At 37.1% G+C, this 19,592-nt stretch overlaps 1 protein-coding gene and 1 long non-coding RNA gene across 3 annotated transcripts; one reads left to right on the forward strand and one right to left on the reverse strand.

The window, feature by feature from the left end:
- Window positions 1–10,572: 10,572 nt before the first annotated feature.
- Window positions 10,573–12,996, reverse strand: LOC137132017 (uncharacterized). Its single transcript, XR_010915060.1, has 3 exons — window positions 11,922–12,996; window positions 11,254–11,349; window positions 10,573–10,989 (listed from the first exon to the last, which is right to left on the reverse strand). It is a non-coding gene; the product is annotated as an uncharacterized lncRNA (long non-coding RNA).
- A 734-nt stretch (window positions 12,997–13,730) lies between these two features.
- LOC137132016 (hydroxylysine kinase-like) lies at window positions 13,731–19,565 on the forward strand. Of its 2 annotated transcripts, XM_067514022.1 has the most exons (5): window positions 13,731–14,105; window positions 15,506–15,814; window positions 16,702–16,844; window positions 17,210–17,390; window positions 17,968–19,560. In XM_067514022.1, the coding sequence occupies exons 2-5, from the start codon at window positions 15,511–15,513 to the stop codon at window positions 18,408–18,410; spliced, it is 1,071 nt and encodes a 356-aa protein (XP_067370123.1). In that variant the 5' UTR covers window positions 13,731–14,105; window positions 15,506–15,510; the 3' UTR covers window positions 18,411–19,560. The 2 variants fall into 2 exon arrangements, with proteins under 2 accessions (XP_067370123.1, XP_067370122.1); XM_067514021.1 differs by lacking the exon at window positions 13,731–14,105 and having other exon boundaries at window positions 14,117–15,814; window positions 17,968–19,565.
- The last annotated feature ends 27 nt before the right edge of the window (window positions 19,566–19,592 follow it).

The raw sequence follows: 19,592 nt of genomic DNA on the forward strand, positions 1-19,592 counted from the left end.
TATCTGCAGACAACAGTTAACCTTAGAGCGACTGCAACCTTAGAGCAGTCATGGTCTGATCTCAGGGTTGTTGGTTTGATTCCTGACTCATCTCGCTACGTGTGAACATGTCCTTGAATACTGAACCCCTTGTTAGCTGCTCCTGTGGGTGCACGCCAGCTGTATAGCACCACCACCACTGTTGTCTAAAATTTGTCATTTGTCCAAAACATGTTCCATGGATTGTTTTCCTTCAAGTTAACTCAATTTCCATAGTTCAAATAGTGAAAAATGTATCCACATGATCACATGATGTAGCCAAATTTGAAAGCTTTTTTATTTGAGGGAACAGTTAAGAACTAACATTTATATGGGTGTTCTGACACGAGTCAGAGAGAGTAGTTCAAAATTAGTTTAATGTAACACATTTGTATGTAGGGCAGCTAGTCAAGGTGTGTCAAAAGCATGATTTAAAAAAAAATATATTGTAACTTCTATTAAACAATTGGTGAGTGCAGCATTTACACTAAGAACATTTCTTTGATTGGAAAAAACTATAAAACATTAAACTTGATTTTATGGCAGGATGGCACATTATTGAAATGCTAAGGGTTAAGGTTCATGTTCATTTCAGTTCTGATGAAGCAAGGCAGCTGTTTTCTCACAGTCTTTAGGCTGAGTTAGGCTAATGATACTGTATCTCTGTACTGAATATACAGGGACAAGCATCTGTAGAAATTCACTGTTTAAAAATGTGACAATGGGATTGGCATTTACGATTACGATTTATTTTATTACAGGTATCCAAAGAAATGTTATTACTCCCCACTGACTTCACTCCCAGATTGTCAACTGAATTTGACTTCCCAGTGTTTAAACAATGATTTTCGTCATTTTCTAAATGTATCATATTGTCCACGTAAACCAACATTGACTCCCGTTTAGTTAAGTGTCATTCTGCAGCCAGTAGCATGCTGGTCTGTGCTGTAGATCCCAAATCTATTAAAACTATCTTTGTTTACATTGGCATTTCTACCTGATACTGCATAACTTAAAACATAAATATTCCAAAAACTACAATGTTTACATAAATCTTTACTTGCTTGTAAACCATCCTGATGCCTATGCACATGGACCCACTGTTACTCGTTTGTCTACTATTGTTAAAACTTGTAAGGCTGAATTACTTGATAAATGATAAACTGTTTTAGTGCTATTGCTCAGCGAATTGTTCAGGGAAGCTTTTCTTCTAGAAACAGAGATGAATATTAAACACCTGACATAAAAATCTTTCCTCATAAGTTTGATCAGAAACATAAAGCTATATTTTCTTTCAATGACAAAGAAATTAATAGAAAAGTAAAAAAAAACAGCTCCAGTCTTCTGGGCTGCAGATGGCAGAAGTGCTTATTTTAGGAAGGAGCCCGTACTCCAAACTCCAACTTTATACTCCAAACTCCAACCTTATACTTTTTGTATAAATGCATTATAAGTACCTGGCCCCTGGGATTTTCTACCCAACCTTCAGGTAGTTCATATAAAACCTGTCTCAGTCTGATCTTATTTATTTTTTGATCGTTCAGATTAATAAAATAAAACTCAGTTTTCAGACCCTCTAAAGACAACAAATTGTTCTGGAAGCATTAATGTGTACAATTTATCAAGATTTCCTCTTTTTGTTTTTGAAAAATACTCTATTTGCCGGTGAGGCCGGGAAATCATTTCACTTTCAATCTATGCTGCTCATTAAAACAGCTTCCAGTCTCTGAATAATTAAAACACAGATGTCTGAGGGAAGATAATTTCATGATGAAGCTCCAAGTTTACTGAACTGTGTATCAGGCAGAATCTTTAAATCCATTCCGCTAATCACATCGCAACGGATGCTGATTGCCATTCAGTGATATATTTGAGGTAAATAATTCTGTTACCTTGCATTTTTAATGAACACATATTATTCATTTCAGTTGCAGCAGAGACAGATGATAAGGGTGAATAATTTAATAGGTATCACATGGCATTTCTGTTTTTCATTCATGATAAATCTCTGGTGAGCAGATGTCAACCCTGACAAGACTAATGCATGTTAATAAGTGATATCACATGGTCCTTTCACTCTCTGACACACAGATACACACGCACTCACACACACACACACACACACTTATCTTTCTACCACACTTCTCTCTCAAATTTCTCTTTTGTAATACAAATCTAAAACTAACTTTAGCTAACTATAACCAACCAAACTAAAACAAAACCAAAAGTTGTCTACACAATAATTACAATAATCATGTGCCTCCATGTAACCCTGTCCTCAGCATCCTCTTCTCTCAAACCAAGTAACTTGATGTCCTCTCTCACTACATCCATAAGTCTCTTCTTTGGTCTTCCTCTCCTGCCTGAAAGCTCCAACCACAGCATCCTTCTACCGATATATTCACACTTTCTCCTCTGAACATGTCCAAACCAACTCAATCTGGCCTCTCTGACTTTATCTCCAAAATATCTAATATGAGCTGTCCCACTGATGTCCTCATTCCTTATCCTGTCATTCCTTGTCCCTCCCAAAGAGAACCTCAACATCTGAAAGCTACACAACATTCTTTCTTTTTCAACTTCCACCACTTGGTCCTCTACTCTACCTTTGTCCTCTTCATCTTCCTCATTTTACACACCACCATCCTGTGTTGTCTGGCTACACTCTTCCCTACAATACTTTGCAGTCACTGATCTCTTTCAGATTACAACGTCGGCATAAAATGCAGTCCACCTGAGTGCTTCTACTCTTATATGTCACTCTATGTTCCTGCCTCTTCTGAAAGAAAGTCTTCACAACAGCCATTTCCATCCTCTTTGCAAAGTCTACCACCATCTGTCCTTCTGCGTTCCTGTCCTGAAGACCAAACCTACCCATCGCATTCTCATCACCTCTGTTCCCTTCACCTACATGTCCATTGAAATCTGCACCAATCACCACTCTCTCACCTCTGGGGATGCTCTGCATCACTTCATCTAACTCACTCCAGAATTTCTAACTCACATCCTACCTTTGGGGGATAACCCATGCCTTGAATTTCCAACTTCAGACTCATCAACCTGTCTAATACTCATTTCACCTCTAGAACATTCCTCACAAACTCCTCTTTCAGGGTAACTCCTACTCTATTTCTCTTCCTATCTGATTCCTGGTAAAACAACTTGACCTTTGCACCTGGTCTCCTGGACACACAGTATATCCACCTTCCTTTTCTGCATTATGTCAGCCTTCTCTATCCTTCCCTGTTATAGTCCCAACATTCAAAGTGCCTACTACTAGCCCTACATTTTTGGATTTCCTCTTCTCTCTCTGCCTACGAAGACACCTTCCTCCTCTCTTTGACCAACAGTAGTCCGATTTCCACCAGTACCCTGTAGGTCAACAGCACCGGTGGCAGTCGTTGTTAACCTGGGCCCCGACAGATCCGGTATGGAAGTCAGATTCAGTGTGGAAGTCATGATTTGCATGTTTAATTTGGCATGTGTTTTACGCCAGATGCCCTTCGTGACACAACCCTCTGCATTTATCCAGACTTTAGGCTGGCACAAGAAGACACTGGCTTGTTTCCCCTTGTGGTTGCATTACAAACAAGCAATGTACAGTGAATGTAAATAATATGTAGTTGATCATCACTTACTATTTGTGTGATTCTGCAAATCAAGATATCCTAAATAAAAATTTTAAGATGTTATATTTTCATTGGCATGACATCGTCCACTAGGTCTGAAGGAAATTAAAATCTTGTATTCACATATTAAATTATACCTCAGTTGAGATATAATAGCTCAACTGTAGCCATGGCAGTGTGCAAAATGGGGCTTATAGTGTAGGTACAGACAGGTACATGGAGTCATTATCGCACATGTCGTTGTCAGCATAAAGTGGTCCGTTTAAATGTCCAGGTCCAAGTCTGCTAATACTCCTGCTAACTGGTAATCACTAACCAGCAGCCACAGGGGATTTTTCAAGTCTCTCTGTGAATGCCTGCAGCCTTTTCCTGTCATTTCAGTTCCACCTTCATTTCAAATGTTGGCAATTTGAGATGATTGAGGTTGGATGGTCAGTTTGAACAGCTGATCTGTCAAGTGTTTTTAAAGTTGTATGTACTGGCCTATGTCTTCAAAACATATACAGTATGTACCACATCAAGAATTCTGAGCTAAAACAATTATCCTGCTACAGACTGCCTGAACCAGAGTGTTAGACCACATTATGAACGTATAGAGACACGAATATCTTTGATTTTTATTCCTCAATTTTGGTAAATGACTTGACTATAGGTACTTATACTAATAAGGGTCAAAACAATTAAAAGAACACTTAACCACATATAGTACCAGAGGTTGGTTAATAAAAAGGTTTCTTTTAATACAGTTCAGTGGCTCCACTCAACATCTTATGCACCAGTATGACCATTCCATCTCTAAATTGTGCTTAATATCTTTATATTGGAGCACTATATTAGCAAAACGCTCTTTAGATAAGTAATAAAATTGTGATTTTAATAATAACAGAGCACCACTAAGAAAACACTGTTAAAAAGCAAACAGAGAAGATGTAAAAGAAAATTATAATTAAAGCAAATATTGAAATATACTAGAATAAGTTAATTTTCTAGAGAAAGCTACAAAAATCCTTTTTTGTGTCATGTTGATGTTTTGTGTAATATCATTGTCATTAGGGCTTATTCCTTGAAGTAATATAATCACAAAACAAAATGGAATTTATTTATATCATTTTGGTTTTGGCGATACAGTGGCATGAAGAGGTTTGATTTACTGTATATTTGACGTTGTGTTGCATTTTATTGATGCAGGTAATCTTCGTCAGGTTGAATTGTGTGGTTTCTCACATGGTTTTGTGGTACAGTAGTAGTCAATGTGACACCATGATTTATTATTTAGAGCCTTCAAAGTTTGTAAGCAGACAAATGGAAGTGGTAGATGGTCCATAAAACACGAGACCTTTGCACAGGAGTCCAGGACAAGATAACATTATTGTGTTTGCAACAGTCATGAGAAATCAAGACCAATACAAACATCTTTGCATGTTAAAGTTACCATTGACAATGCTACATGCCGATGTTTAGCAGATCTAGTGTTTTCCATAATCACTGCCCAATAATGTTAGCATGCTAACAGTTGTTTCTGGTCAGAGGGAACAAACTGAAATTTGACCTCATGATGATGCTAAATAAAAATGAGGGGATCACCAAACTCATTCATCCTACATTTTTTGTGGCAATCCATCAAAGTTGTTCAGCTATTTTGTAAAAAAAAAACCACACAAAATTCACGATGCTGGTAGCAGCCAACAAAAAGTCAGTGGATCACCAAAGTCAGTAGTCTTCACACGTATTTTCGTGATAAAGTCTGCCCTAAATTCATATGTACATGTAAATTTAAATGTCTTAGTGCGTGACTGAAGGGAACATTTAATACATTTATATAGTTAGATATATTAGCCATATTTAATTCTAGATTAAATAACTGTCCAAAATTACACTGGTGTCTCCAGAGGTCCGTGGTCACAAATTAAAAAGGTGAAAAACATTAACTGACATTGCCCTCTTAAACATTCAACAAGAAATTCCATCAGGATGGCATATTATAAAGTGGGAGACATGAAGGAGACAGGTTTTGCCCTTCAGAACGTCAGCTTGGCTTGTGAGCACAGAGTGACATAACTCAGGATGAGACAATGGTCTGCTAATGTCTTTAATCGCAGCATCAATCACAATCTCAATCACACAGACCCTGTTAATGCACACATGCAGCAAAGTTTCACAACTTATTGCTATTTGGATCCAGCTAATTCGAGACTCGCCATACAACAGAACAGCCATCACTCTCTACACAAGTCATGAGAAATGATAAATAAATAAATCACTGGAATGTAACACAGCTATAAAAGTTCTCAAACCAATCAGAAAACCCCACAAAAGAAAAGCAAACCAAAATTTTCCCCAAACTTTTCTAAAATTGTGCCAGTTTCATTTTAATAGAGAAGTTTGTGATATAGATATCAAAATTAAATCACAGCACATGTGGGATAGCTACTTTTTATCACTCAAGATATTTTAATATGCAATAATACTTATAGTCAGCAGTGTATTTTCCACAGCTGCTATGCCAGCCAGGTTTTGCTCATGTGGAACATTTTATCAAGTCATGAGCAAAGGAGGCAGAGAGTGGTGATGATGACTGCAAAGGCTAAAAGCAATATTATAAATATGAGCAGCACAGCAGATGGAGACTGCAAACTCATTGCATTTTAATTTTAACCTGTTTACTCCTTTTTTTTCCGCTCTCAGAATCATTGTTTTGTACAAAGAAGAGGAATTCCAGGAGCACTTCAAAGATGTTTTCATACATCATTATTAGAGCTGCAGTTAATGATATTTTCATCCAGTTGGGGGCAGCGTAAAAACCTATTGCCACAAGGCTGACGAACTATCGCCATTGTATTTCCACTTCAGCTATTAATGTGCAGTGGCCAGGCTGGTCATGCCAGAATAATGCACTCACCCACTGAAATAAACAAAGAGGGGCTGCATTTTGTTCTTCACAAATAGCAAACACAGAGAATATGAATGAAGCTGAAGAAGGCTGCAGTTTCTCTCCTGTCTGTTGTTACGAGTCCTTTGTACTGTGTGTCTGTACAAAACATCTGAAAATGCCATAGACGTGATGGTTGTTCACAGCAAAGATCAGTGTTTGCAAATGAGGACCCACTGAGGAGCTGACAAAGACACAGCTTGGACGAATTGTACCAGTCTCACAGTTGGAGTCAAACTAATAATGAGAAGTGTAGCATCCAGGAGGCCTTTGCTGCTCCAATTTAGTGCTTCCCCTCAATCAAAGAGGTGACTTCTGCTCCCTAGCAGTTTGTTGAATGATTGTTTGCTTTATTATAAGCAGCTGGCTGGTCTCTAATGGGATCCCACAGACCTGTGAGTGAACCTCCTGATCTCACCTTACCCTGCTGGATCCATTCAGCATATTTTTAATTCTGTTTGCTTCCTTTGTTGCTCTCCACAGCACATAAACTAGTAAATCAAATCTACCTGAGAAGCAACAAAAAGCTTCTGACAAATTTCTCTTGTGGGCAAAGATTCCAACCTTTCGGTTTTCCAATATAAACTCTGAAATGTTATGTCCTGTCTTTGCTCTTTCAACAGATTAAACCAAACTCTAGGGTTTGTGACATCAGCAGAGCAGACCATTGAATCTTTACCTCTAAAGGAAAATGTGGAAGGTATCTCAATAGTGGATACATGAAAAACTTCAAATCCTCAAAAGTACTTGTGCAGAATTAGCAGAGATGGCTTCTGTGTATTTCCATCCCTGCATCTGCAATGATACTGTACTTTTTTTGAATTTTATGTTGTGTTTTGTAATTTTTTTTGTGTGCGTGTTCATGTTTTCTAAGCAGAAATGTTGATGACTACTGATCCTCTTCTTGTTGAAACTTGTACAAGACAAAGTAGATATTAGATGTAATCTGTCAATCAGTTAATTCACCAAAAGAATCTTTCTCATTTAGCTAAAAAAAATTCTTATTATGATGACCTGTCTAATTCACCAAAGATGTTGGAGCTGGTCACAGATTACTCAGGCTTTTAATTGTTTATACAAATGTACATTTAGTAAGGGAAATTTATTTTGTGGTTGCAGGCTAGGTTTTAAATATAACGAGAGTGTTTTAGTTTTCAAACTTGAAGACTATGACTTCATAGCTACGGTATTTTTATATGAACTTTAAAATTCACACTTAGCTCTTGATTTGATACCCTGAAGTCCACTCGAACTGGGAAGAATTATAATAGTTAATAATAGACACACAAGATCTGAGCAGCAGTGTTTCCCAAAGAGACACACATACATTTGAGTTCAACGCCTGAGATCACATTGAAAATCTTTAATCATTTTCATGTAAACTTGGTGATATTTTCAAAGTTTGAGCATTTAGAAACAAAATACATAATAATATGTAAATTGAAGAACTATTCCTTTATATTTCTAAGCTGAGGAAAATATGTGGCACTGAGCATTTTAAATTCATTGCACCTCATTGAGATGTAATGCTTCCACTGAAACACACATTTAGATCATAATGAGGTGGATTTTATCCAAAGTGAGATTTGTTAGAATAAACCATCAAAAGGTCGACACATCCAGCTCTGTTAACTGACAGATAGAAAAGATGGAGTTAACTAAAAAAAAAGGCTCCAATCAGAAAAAGTACTGTCAGAAGAAAGGCTATCAATTATTAGCAGAATTTACTTGAAGGGAAACAAAGTTTAATGCATTGGATGGGTTTTTAAAGATCGCTACCTGTTCAGAGAAACCGCTAATGATGATGAGTTCTGCCGAGTAGATCATATCCACCTGCTTGTCATCTTAATGCCTATTTTAATAATGGGCATAAAAATTAACTGAGACTTGAGACTTTACAGTGTGTATGGGGCAGGTAAAGTGTTCAGTGCCAGAGATGTAGCTAAATTTGATCTTCATTTTACAAGTCTTAACTCCTCCCATGTAAAATGTCAGATTTTGTAGCAACAGGATGAAAATGCTAATTTTACAATGAGAAAAATGTTTCCTGCGCTTCTAAATAAAAGCCCACTAGATGTTAGGGTATGAATTATTCAAATTAGGAAACCGGACTGTAAATTGCAAGGTTCCCTTGAAAAGTTGGTAGCTTTGCAGATAAGGTCTTAAGGTTCAAAAGAAAATTATCAAACTCCTTTTGCTTTATATTATTCTTGCTAGAAGAAGACAGCCTATAATATCCAGTAACCACATGATGAATTTTACTTACTTTATACACATTTATATAAAACAGTAAATGCAGGTTCTGTTTGGTATGTGTCTTATTGCATGTGAGAGTTCTCCTGTTCTTGCAGGCTCTGCCAGTCTGAAGCTGCATCTGTCTCCCACCACCTTCTTTATCAGCTTTTCATTGTCTCAAAATCATGGGGTTTCACTGTGGTGTCAGACTTTGGAACTTTCTACATATCCACTTACTTTTTATTTCCTATTACCTTACACAAGAACATTTTTTGTTTTTTAAAATATTTAAGGCCTTTTGTCTTTTTGCTTTTTATTAGATGATAAAAAACTTTAGCTGCTCACTCAAGAATGCATTTGCTTTATATATACTGTAGCTGAATCAAGGTTCTGCCATAGACACTACAGGACTTTAGGTTTCCCTACAGCCATGTTTAAAGGAGTAGGCCAAGTATAAAATTGATAAAGATGGTACTTTGATTTCTGACATTTTGTTGCTAGATTTTTTATGTCTTGCTGAAAGTTGACATTTGATAAGACTATGCAGCCTTCAAACATAAACGTTCTGTAGTTCAGTTTGATGTCTTCAAAGAACATATTTAGATGTATTTTATTAAAGCTGAAGGCAGTGCAAAACATTATCATCAGGTAATACACACTATTTAAATATGTGGTACGGTTAATTAAACACTATGTACATGTAGAATACACATACTAAGACATGATATGAACCAAATCAATTGTTAACATACTGTTTCTGTAATAAATCAAATGTAAAGTTTTTTCTTAAAAAGAAATTACTCATTTATTGTGAGTGTTATTTTACAAAGAATAATTGACACCCAAACATCAGAGTCTTGACTTTTAGGTGTGTTGATATGCGAAGACTTTCACATTAGCCTCTTATTTTCTTTTGCTCTTCATTACATCTCCTAAGAAAAGCAGTCCAAGAATGGGTTGACAAGCCAACATTTTATTACTTACCTCTCCTGTTGTTGTGGGAAGGCTTTGTGATATGTGCTTTATGAAGATGGCCGGGTGTATTTCGTGGCCACCGACCTCAGGCTCCAACTGAGACATGTATTGGCTGGGATCATGCCGATTCAACTGTCCTGGAATTTGGACTTAAATACAATAATTCTGGAGCCCAGAATTATTGTATTTTGATTAACAAAGTAAAAAGCTTTTGGATGTCTTTGACTTGCCCACTGTGAGAGTCTTAACCTTTGTGTGAGAAGAATTCCAATTACATCGAATAAAACATCCAGGGAGCATCAGAAATCCTCCCTCAAAGCCCATTGCTGATCTAAAAATAATCACACAATTTGTGTGCAGCCTTCCTGACTCCACCTCACATATGACACATCCTGCAGTGCTTCTTTGGGCTTTATTGCTGCAGGAACGCGATTGAGTTTCATTTAGAAAATGTTTCTCCCCCTGGTGCTAAAAGTATTCTACGTCTTTAGAGAGAACCCATAATTTTCTATACTGTTGTTCCAGTTGAAATAAAGCTAAACAATTACAATAACCTGTAGTGTATCACACACAAATGGCAAAAGCAATACAATGCAAACTATTGATTGCTTCTTCTCCCAAATAAGCTTGCCAACCTATTAAGATGTAGATATTGTAGCACAGCCTTGTAAATACAGTGTACTATCTTTTTTTAGCACTATGTAATGTGGCATAAAATGATTTGCCACACATATTATATTTTTTTTTTCTTAAGTGAAGCATTTCATTCAGTTACCTGGTGTTTATAAAAGATAAATTGCAGCAGGGCTGTGCATTTCTGAAAAATCGACTAGTTTGCCACTTATGTTCAGTGTTTGAAGGTCTTTAATACCCTGCAAAAAATATTCCTTAAATAAAGTTCAGACTATTTTTTTTGGTTAGCAATTCAACAGTGGTCATCAGAAGAAATAAAATCAAACACAAGAGTACAGAGCGAAAATGACAATCTATATCAGTTCAACCACAACCATGTTTAACTACGTAAGTCAGGGTTATGTGCTTGTTTAAGTCCTTCCAGATGTTTTAAACTCCGGAGTCAGAGGATCACTCAAATGCAGCATCGACTCAGTACACTGTCACGACCAGTCAGCACTGAGGTTCCCCTGATGATGCTGGTAGTTCAGTTTTTGATGGTCCCCATGAATGATACTTACTGGTGTTTCCCTATGAAGCAGACAAAACACTTATTGTAAATTTGTGGTTACAATTTTGATAAGGCACAAATATAAAATTCAACAGAGGTTAGCTCATCAAATTCAGACAAGGCTCCAGTCCTTTAATCTTCCTTCAATAATATAATCTTAAAAAAGTAATCAGCTTCAGGGAGTTCAACTGGCTGCCTCAATTAAGTTTTGATTGAAACATTTTTGTTATAAAAAATACTCAACTTGTTTGCAACACATTGATATATAGATACTATGACCTCACCTGAATTATTTGATTGGGTTGTCTTGTCATTCTGACCCACGGCTGCTCCTCTGACTTGGGTCTGCACCCATCCAGCTCTCTATCTTGTTTGTTCATCTAAAAGGTAAGAATTTATAACACAAGAGTAACTCAAAAGTACATAGTTATCATCTTACATAGTAACATTGTAACTTTTTCTTTTACAACATGTAGAAATAAGTATTATAATATAATAATATATAACTGTTGTGCACCACTAAACAAACCCAGGGGAAGATCTTTAGATCTCTGTGCTTCTGGTGCCATGGTCTGCTGCAGCTGCTAAATACCTTGATGTCCAACTCATTGTTCAGTTTGTTTCATAGTTTCACAGCTGTTAAAAACTGAAACGATCTGATAGTTTTTTTTTTGTTTTGTTATTTTGTTTGTTTTTTGCTGTGTCCACAAACGTTACTGATGAAAACTCCCTAAATGAGTTTTACTTTTCCCCTCTGTTTTACAATATCTATCACTTATTTTATAGCTGGTTCCATGCCAGAGTTGGATTTAGATTTGACCTGTACTGATTTCCCATCTCCTTTCTTCACTCGCTCTGAAATGTTATCTGACAGATCATGGAGCAGCACTTTAACGTGCAACGTGGAGTCACTGTCAAACTAACTACAGCAGCAACAATGTGGACACTCAACTGCTTCACTGTGCAACTGGAACAAAAATATGGATACTCGGATCTCTCACCGCTGTCTTGCAGTTCGGACTGTAGCCAGGCAGTAGTCCAGGAAGTCCCGGTCGTCCAGGCAGTTACCTGCTCCTTTCTGTCCAATAAATACAAATGTCCATTTCCTCAGTCACATTTGTCACAACGCACACAAGACTGTAACCCAACGAGCTAATTTTAGCTTACCATCATTATAACATCACAAATTGCACGTAATTACTACGACATTACAAACGTACACGTGTAATTCTCTTCTGCAAATTGCAGATAGATCTAAACACCAAACAAGTTTCGGACCAACCTGCAGCTTCGCTCCGAAACATGGATTGAAATACAGTAAATCAGTACTTACACCTGCAAAATAGAGTATAATTCATTGAAGACTCCGGCAAAGAATTTGCAACTGCCAGGTGATTTCTAAGAGCTCAATTCAAAACCAAGACATTGAAGCTCTTTTATGGAAAAACATCTGAAATCATCGTTAAGGTTGTGTTCATTGATTGATTTCTGAAGTGGCAACACTTTCACAGATTCTTTTACATCCTACAAAGAAGAAAATGAAACACGACACATATTCTGCAGGACTTCCCATTAACGTAGAATAATTAATAAAATCTGTTTGGAATGAATACTTTGAGTTCGGACTTCTCGGAAGACCTTTACGATGCAATTCACCAACTGACGTTACTTTTCACATTGATTCTTCCTTCGTGATGCTGTAATCAAAAGCCACTTTAACACGAGATGTTCACTGTTGTGAGCAAAATTAATAAACTGAATATATCTTTTCTACCTTGATATTGGTGCAATATACACAAAAAGATAAAGTATGAAAGAAGCTGTTTAGCCCTGACCATTACATGCATGGATACATTCTAAAATATTCTATAATATTACTGAAAACCAACATTCGTCATATTTTACAGTTGCATACTGCAGTCCTGTGGATCCGTTAGTTATTTATCGCGGTGAATATCTCATACCGCCGTAAACCGGATTTGCACTTTGATATTCAACAAATGTTCGCATTAAAAAAAACTCCTGGTATGTGGAGCCACAGAGAGCGCACATGAGCACTATTAGACATTAATTACGCTGTTCACGTGCATTTTTATTAGAGACATTATTATACTTTAGTAACATTCACATGACATACAGAATGCAAATTATTGCTAAATATACAAAGTAGTATATATATAAATATATATATATATATATATATATATATATATATATATATATATATATATATATATATATATAAATGTGCAAATTGCTAATTTTCAATATGTGTTTTACTCTGTAAAATATGTAGCCAGACATTATACGACAGGTTTTGCCCACCAGGTCATAAAACCTGGATAGAACTGATATAATATAGTAAGAGTTACATTGAAAATAAATATAATTATGCACAGTATTGTAGCAACCCACGGTTTATGGGAACTAACTGTGGGAGGCAGTGAAGCTAAAGCTAAAGCTAACCCTAAGGAGATAGCTGAACTTTAGTTTGAACACACCCACAAATAGCCGATCACCGTGAGAGCGATTCATACACCCATCACCTTCCCTCACGGTGCCTAACACATACACTTTACATAACAAACCTAAACATGTGAACACACCTAATAACACTAACTGTAACGTAATCATTTAACAACATTTAACATTTAAGCAATTAAAGCACAGCACTATTCAGAACACATTTACCCATAATTCCCTCGGGGCAGATTGCATCCGCCCCCACACTAACCCACTTGCTGGTTCGTTACAGTATTAATAATAGATATGAATAGGCTTGAACTCTTTTTATATATAGATACACATTTTAGAAAAGGATTGGATTTAATAGGTTACATGACTTGGATGCTGTTGAAAATTACTAACAATAAAAACAATTTTTCTACTAAAATTGCATGTCAGACTAAAGGCTTCCACAGCCTGACAGTAATTTAGAGATGATCCCTTACTCAGAAATCGTCTGTGTGTGGAGTACGTCAAGCTGTGTTATTTAATCAGGACAGTACAGTACGACACAGATCTGCTGGGTGGATTCTTGTTCCTCCTCTTTTGAATCCAATATCAAAAGTTCCCCGCGCTCCAACTCCACGTCTTGTTTTCTAACTTTTCTCCTGGACTTTCTGCACAGCCTGGGGTAGGTCTACTGACACGTTCTCCGAAATGAAACCGTGAATTGAGGCCTTGAGTCAGTCCGTTACGGTTCTTTTTATGGACCTTATTTACCGTGACGTTAATGACCCCTTTTTCCCATCGGGACTCACTTTGTCATGTTACTGATTATTATCGTGTAATGTAAGAAAAACGCTACTTATTTAGGCTTAGCCTGTCGCAGTTTGTATGTGCAACACTGTCTGTGGTGAAAGTGTGTTAGTGGGAAGTTCCCACAGTTCCAGCAGTTTCCATTAGCACGGACTTTGTCTTCAGAGAAAAATCCTTCCAGTGAAAACGCCAGATCAGTGGATGAGAATTGTGCAGTAATAAGACATCTGCTGTAAAGAGATTTGCTGTGGAGTTTTCTAAATGTCAGTAATGCTGGTAATGGTGAATTAAACTGGGGCATCTGAAGCCAACTTTACTAAACTGTATGCGCAGTGCAACAAATGTTGTCATTGGGTCCACAAATCTGCTCCCTTTTATATGCTTCAGCTATCAGATGTGTTTCATGCTTGCAGTAATAACACATTAATGAAGCAAAACTTTTAAAACAATTTCCCTTAATAATGGAATTGACACCAATTAAGGTAGTGCTGCACTCATTCAGCATGATTTTACTGCTTACCATGGATGTGACTCGCATGGAAACAGAGGTCTCTATTGGGCTCCAGCTCAGTTTATCACCTGCTACTGGGGTATGTGTATGCAGTATGCAGTAACCTTTGCAGGCTTTAATGGAGCTCTTTGTTTGGCTCATAAATAGGGAAACATGGTAACATAATTACAAACATAATTATTGCCTTTAATATTTGGATGAAAATCCACAGCATTCAATGACCATGAAATCTGGAAAACATGGATATGACCGAATGCTGATTTTCTTCCCTTGAGATGAAACCCTGGGTAGCTATGTCTATATGTTTTGGATCATTATCCATCTGCAACATGAGACAATGTCCAATCAGTTTTGCAGCATTAGGCTGAATGTGAGAGGATACTATGCAAGAAGAAATGTCATCAGTGTGATACTCAAGGTAATAGTGCTGAATTCCAGTGGGCTCCAATCCAAGTTTGTGCTCTTTTTACAAGAGGGTAACCTGGACTGGAGCCCACTGGGGTATATGTATGCAGTATGCAAAGGCTTTAATTGAGTGCGCTCTCTCACTTCTATTTTTACAAAGTCAAGCTGCGATCAAGTTTCATTTCTGGAACTAATAATGAATTTTGTGTATTAAATATCAGACAAATTCAGAGAAATTCTCTTTACAGTTTCCCAGGGCCCATTTTATATTAGCAATAGTATTTTATATGGTGCTTTTATAAAGTAAATGATTACAGGAGAAACCTGTTTTTTCTTGATGAACTGTTGTTTTCATTTAGCATTAATGTCACAGAAGCACTCCAAGCCAAACGTCAGCCATTCTCAGGTGTCTGAGATGGTGAAGAGACTTTTCGGGCTGACTGCTTTGAAAATACACTCACTGCCCAGCTATGATGACCAGAACTTCTACGTGGCTCCCATGGAAGGTGGCGAGTATGTCCTGAAGATCATGAACTCAGCGGACAGTAAGAACCCCGCCCTGATTGAGGTGCAGACCTATGCCATGAACTTCCTGCACAAGAATGGGCTTCCTACTCAAACAGCCCTGTCCGCTACCTCCGGACAGCTCATGAGTCTGGAAGAAATAGGTATGAATCCAGTCACACAGTTCAGACCTGAGGAATAATGTCATTTACTAAATTTGAGAAGCGCCCTTCTCAAAGGATACGATGTGCACATCAGGGCCCTTTTTTAGAAAACTGCATTTATTTATTTAGACTATAGCATCTGCCACAGATCTGTTTCTCACTGTAGTCCTGCAGTGAGGCATGAGCGAATTCATTCCATGACGTTGAGATTTTCTTTTGCCTTCACTCTATCATCATTGATTTTTGAACTACTCAATATGATACAATTAGCATTACAAAATAACTTTAATATGGAAGTCACCCTAAAATGAGGCACAATCCAAGATGTGAGGAAACACTGCTCAGTCGAAGCATCTGGAGGCTCGACGAGAGGAGGATTGTTTTGAAGCAGTGAGTGCACCTAATGTGTGTATAAGTTAGCATTATCTTATACTTTTTGTTCTTAATGCCTATTATTTTGCATGTTTGCACATGTTCATTAAGTTTACAGGAAGTGCATTAATTATAAGGGTCATGAAGTTTACACATTGCTTTAGGTGAGGTTTTCATCTCATGCAGTTCTTCCAAACTCCTATGTAGTATCTTACTATTACTGTACTGCTGATCCTCAAGGGGGCAATACCCCAACCTCACCTACATTACCATTTAAACATTTATTCGTGCCTGTTTGTTGTTTGACAGGAACAGAACTACACAATGGTGTATATTGTTTGTCATCAGTTTGTCTGTGAAAACATGCTGTGTAATTCTAATTGGTCTTGATTTAGGTGCTTTACTAGTGGTTTAGTAGCTTTAATGCAGTAAAACATGACAGGGATATGTCCTTATGTCATGTAATATTATTTCTTACAAATTCCTAATGCTAATCTTGTTTTTGCCTTTTGAAGACTGTGGCTATGGCTGTCAGAAGTATCTGGTCCGGCTGTTGGCTTATTTGCCTGGAATCCTAATTTCCAAGGTTCCTTTAACACCGCAGTTACTGTTTGAAGTTGGCAAGACGGCAGCCAGAATGGACAACATTCTACAAAAGGTTTTTTTTTACAGTACCACTGTGAACATTTTAGAAAATTGTATGTGTTTATGTACTGTATGTAAAAAACAGTTTTAAAAATGCCTGAATTGTTGTAAAAACAATGTGCTGGAGGCAGTAATTACTACTGCTAATAGGAGTTCATGTGCCTTCCCATCCATAGGCTATTTCAGTGTCATGTATGGTTCAATTATTTTAGAATATAAAATAATAAATACTTAAAATTAAGGATTACCTTTGACTGTTCATTGACTAACGTAAAAATAATGATAATACATTTTTATCAGACCAGCGTTTTCAAATACTTCACAGTGAACTTATATTTTACCTTTCCACTTCTCAGAATTGTTGTTCCTGTTTTCTAGATGGAACACCCTCATCTGAGTGTGATGGAAAGGGAAAAGTTCATATGGAGTCTGTCAAATGTTATCCTTCTGGAAGAATACATCAATATTTTAGATGGAGATCCTCTTCAGGAGGTTGTGAACTCGGTCCTTCATCAGTATAAGACCTGTGTGATTCCTAAACGCTCCAGTTTCCGCAAGTGTGAGTATATGTATTCATGGTCTCTTCTTCGTGACCTTCCACTTTTGCAATCACTCTCCGATTTGCTACAAATATATAAATCACCGCACCTAGAAAGAACACTGCCCCTCAGAATCCAGCTCCTGCCAGCCCATCAGCTTTCTCATCTTTCCATACTGTTTACTCAGCTGAGGTTCAGTCTTACTTTGTTTTACTTATGCTATTTCCTTGTCTCTTCCTTTACCTTATCTCATAGCTCAGCCCATGCTTATTGCCTAATCTGTTAGCCACCCTTACAGTAGCTTTAGCTCCAGACTATGTATGTTTGTGCTCGTGACTAGTCTTTGTTTTGTCCATGTTTTATATGTCCGATTTTGCCGTCTTAAGACCGGTCTCAAGACCAAGACTAATCTCGTGTAGTACAAAACTGCTTGTTAGTACTTCTGATGCTGCTGCCTTGGACCTTTAAAATAGGTTAACATCAGTGGCATTCTGCGTGATAATATAAAAGTTAAAAAATGTTAAAAGGTCACTGAACACATGAGTGTATAGTGTTTTGGATCCCATGAACAACAATGTTTTGTTTTTCTTTTGTAAGGCATTAACCATGGTGACCTCAATGACCTCAATGTTCTTGTGCAACCTCGTGAGAGTGATGGATACAGGATTTCTGGAATCCTTGACTTTGGGGACATGAATAGTGGCTACTACATCCATGAGCTAGCCATCACAATTATGTATATGACAACAGAGCACCCTCAACCCATTGAGGTGGGGGGGCCTGTCCTCGCGGGCTGGGAAAGTGTCCTTCCCCTCAATGAAGCGGAGAGAGAATGTCTGTTTGTGCTGGTGCTGTCCCGTTTCTGCCAATCCTTGGTTGTAGCTCGTTACACTGTGACCTTGCATCCAGAAAATGCAGACTATTTGATGACTACATCCAGGAAGGGAATTCCCATTCTTCAACAACTCTGGGAACTTGGAAAAGAGCACGTGGAGCAAGTGTGGTTTCAGAGTGCTGCTGAGTTCAGTGACAGAATGTGAGAAATATGTGAAGCCATGCTGTTCAATACTTTACAATAACAATAGATCATGTAATGTAAATGTAAATTTAAACATTTAACAGAGTGAAAAAGCATTTAAGAAAAGTGCTAGATAGTGATTTGTTTCATAATTAATCATGAAGAGGCAGCCACTCTTGGCAACAGTAACTGACCAATCATGACATTTATTGAATTGAATCATATTTAATAATGTTTTAAAAGCACCTTAGTTTACATTTACAGTTCTGCAGGGCACTTAGATGGACCTTGAACTAATTTTATCACAAGGCTGAGATATTTTACTAAAATTAGAGCCACCTAATTGTTGTTGTTCATGCATTGCATTTACAGTAATTCATTTACAATCCATTTTGGTGCACTTGTTGTTTTCAAGTTTAGAGTGTGTAAATGTATGTGCTGTGTACTGTAATTTGAGTGGATGAGGAAGGTGTCTGTAACTATATGCATACTGTTTGTATTATGAAAGTAAAATCTTTGAGAGCAACAATCAAAAGGAAAATTCCAATTAGAGCTAAAAGCATTTATCCCCATTTTTATCAGTATGATATGGCCAATATGATTGTGAAGCTCTCTGTTTATATTTATAAAGATGTATGAGTTAATTCTTTGCAGCAGGACTAGTAAACACGACATGTTTATGAAGTGGGGGGGTTTCATGTCTTGATGACATAAAGGAGGACACCTGAGTATAATGTACACAAAGTGTTTTTTTTTTGGCCTTGACAAGTAAAGTTGTATAAGTTGTTTATATTATTGCAATTATCTTATTAAACAAAACAACTTATTGACTCTTTTCAATATACATAATAAAAATATACAGAGTATGTAAGCATACTATACTATTTACTATGGAAAATAATATTGATATTGTGGCTGCATCATTAGTTTTTGACAATTTCGTCCGAACTAAAAAAAAAGGCTTGTGCATGTAAATTGAACACCACTACTTCACCAGATCTCAGAAAGTATTTGAAGTACAACTCTGAAAATAGCTTCAAAGTCATTCACAGTAGTTGTGTGAGCTGAAGAAAGCATTCCTGACACATGCAGTCGTGAGGTGAAATATTTAGGAAAAATTATCTTGGATATACAGTAAGCGGTTACTTGCTTGTTAACTTGTCTGGCCATTAAACATAGCATTGATCAGATGTTGGCCTTCATT

This window comes from Channa argus, chromosome 8 (genome assembly GCF_033026475.1).
Source record: "Channa argus isolate prfri chromosome 8, Channa argus male v1.0, whole genome shotgun sequence".
Lineage (NCBI taxonomy): Eukaryota > Metazoa > Chordata > Actinopteri > Anabantiformes > Channidae > Channa > Channa argus.

Excerpts from the sequence above, each read along its gene's own strand:
- LOC137132016 (XM_067514021.1), top strand. The coding sequence starts at position 15,454 with ATGATTACAGGAGAAACCTGTTTTTTCTTGATGAACTGTTGTTTTCAT. Across the intron at positions 15,815-16,701 it reads CATGAGTCTGGAAGAAATAG|ACTGTGGCTATGGCTGTCAG; the intron begins GTATGAATCCAG and ends TGCCTTTTGAAG. Across the intron at positions 16,845-17,209 it reads TGGACAACATTCTACAAAAG|ATGGAACACCCTCATCTGAG; the intron begins GTTTTTTTTTAC and ends CCTGTTTTCTAG.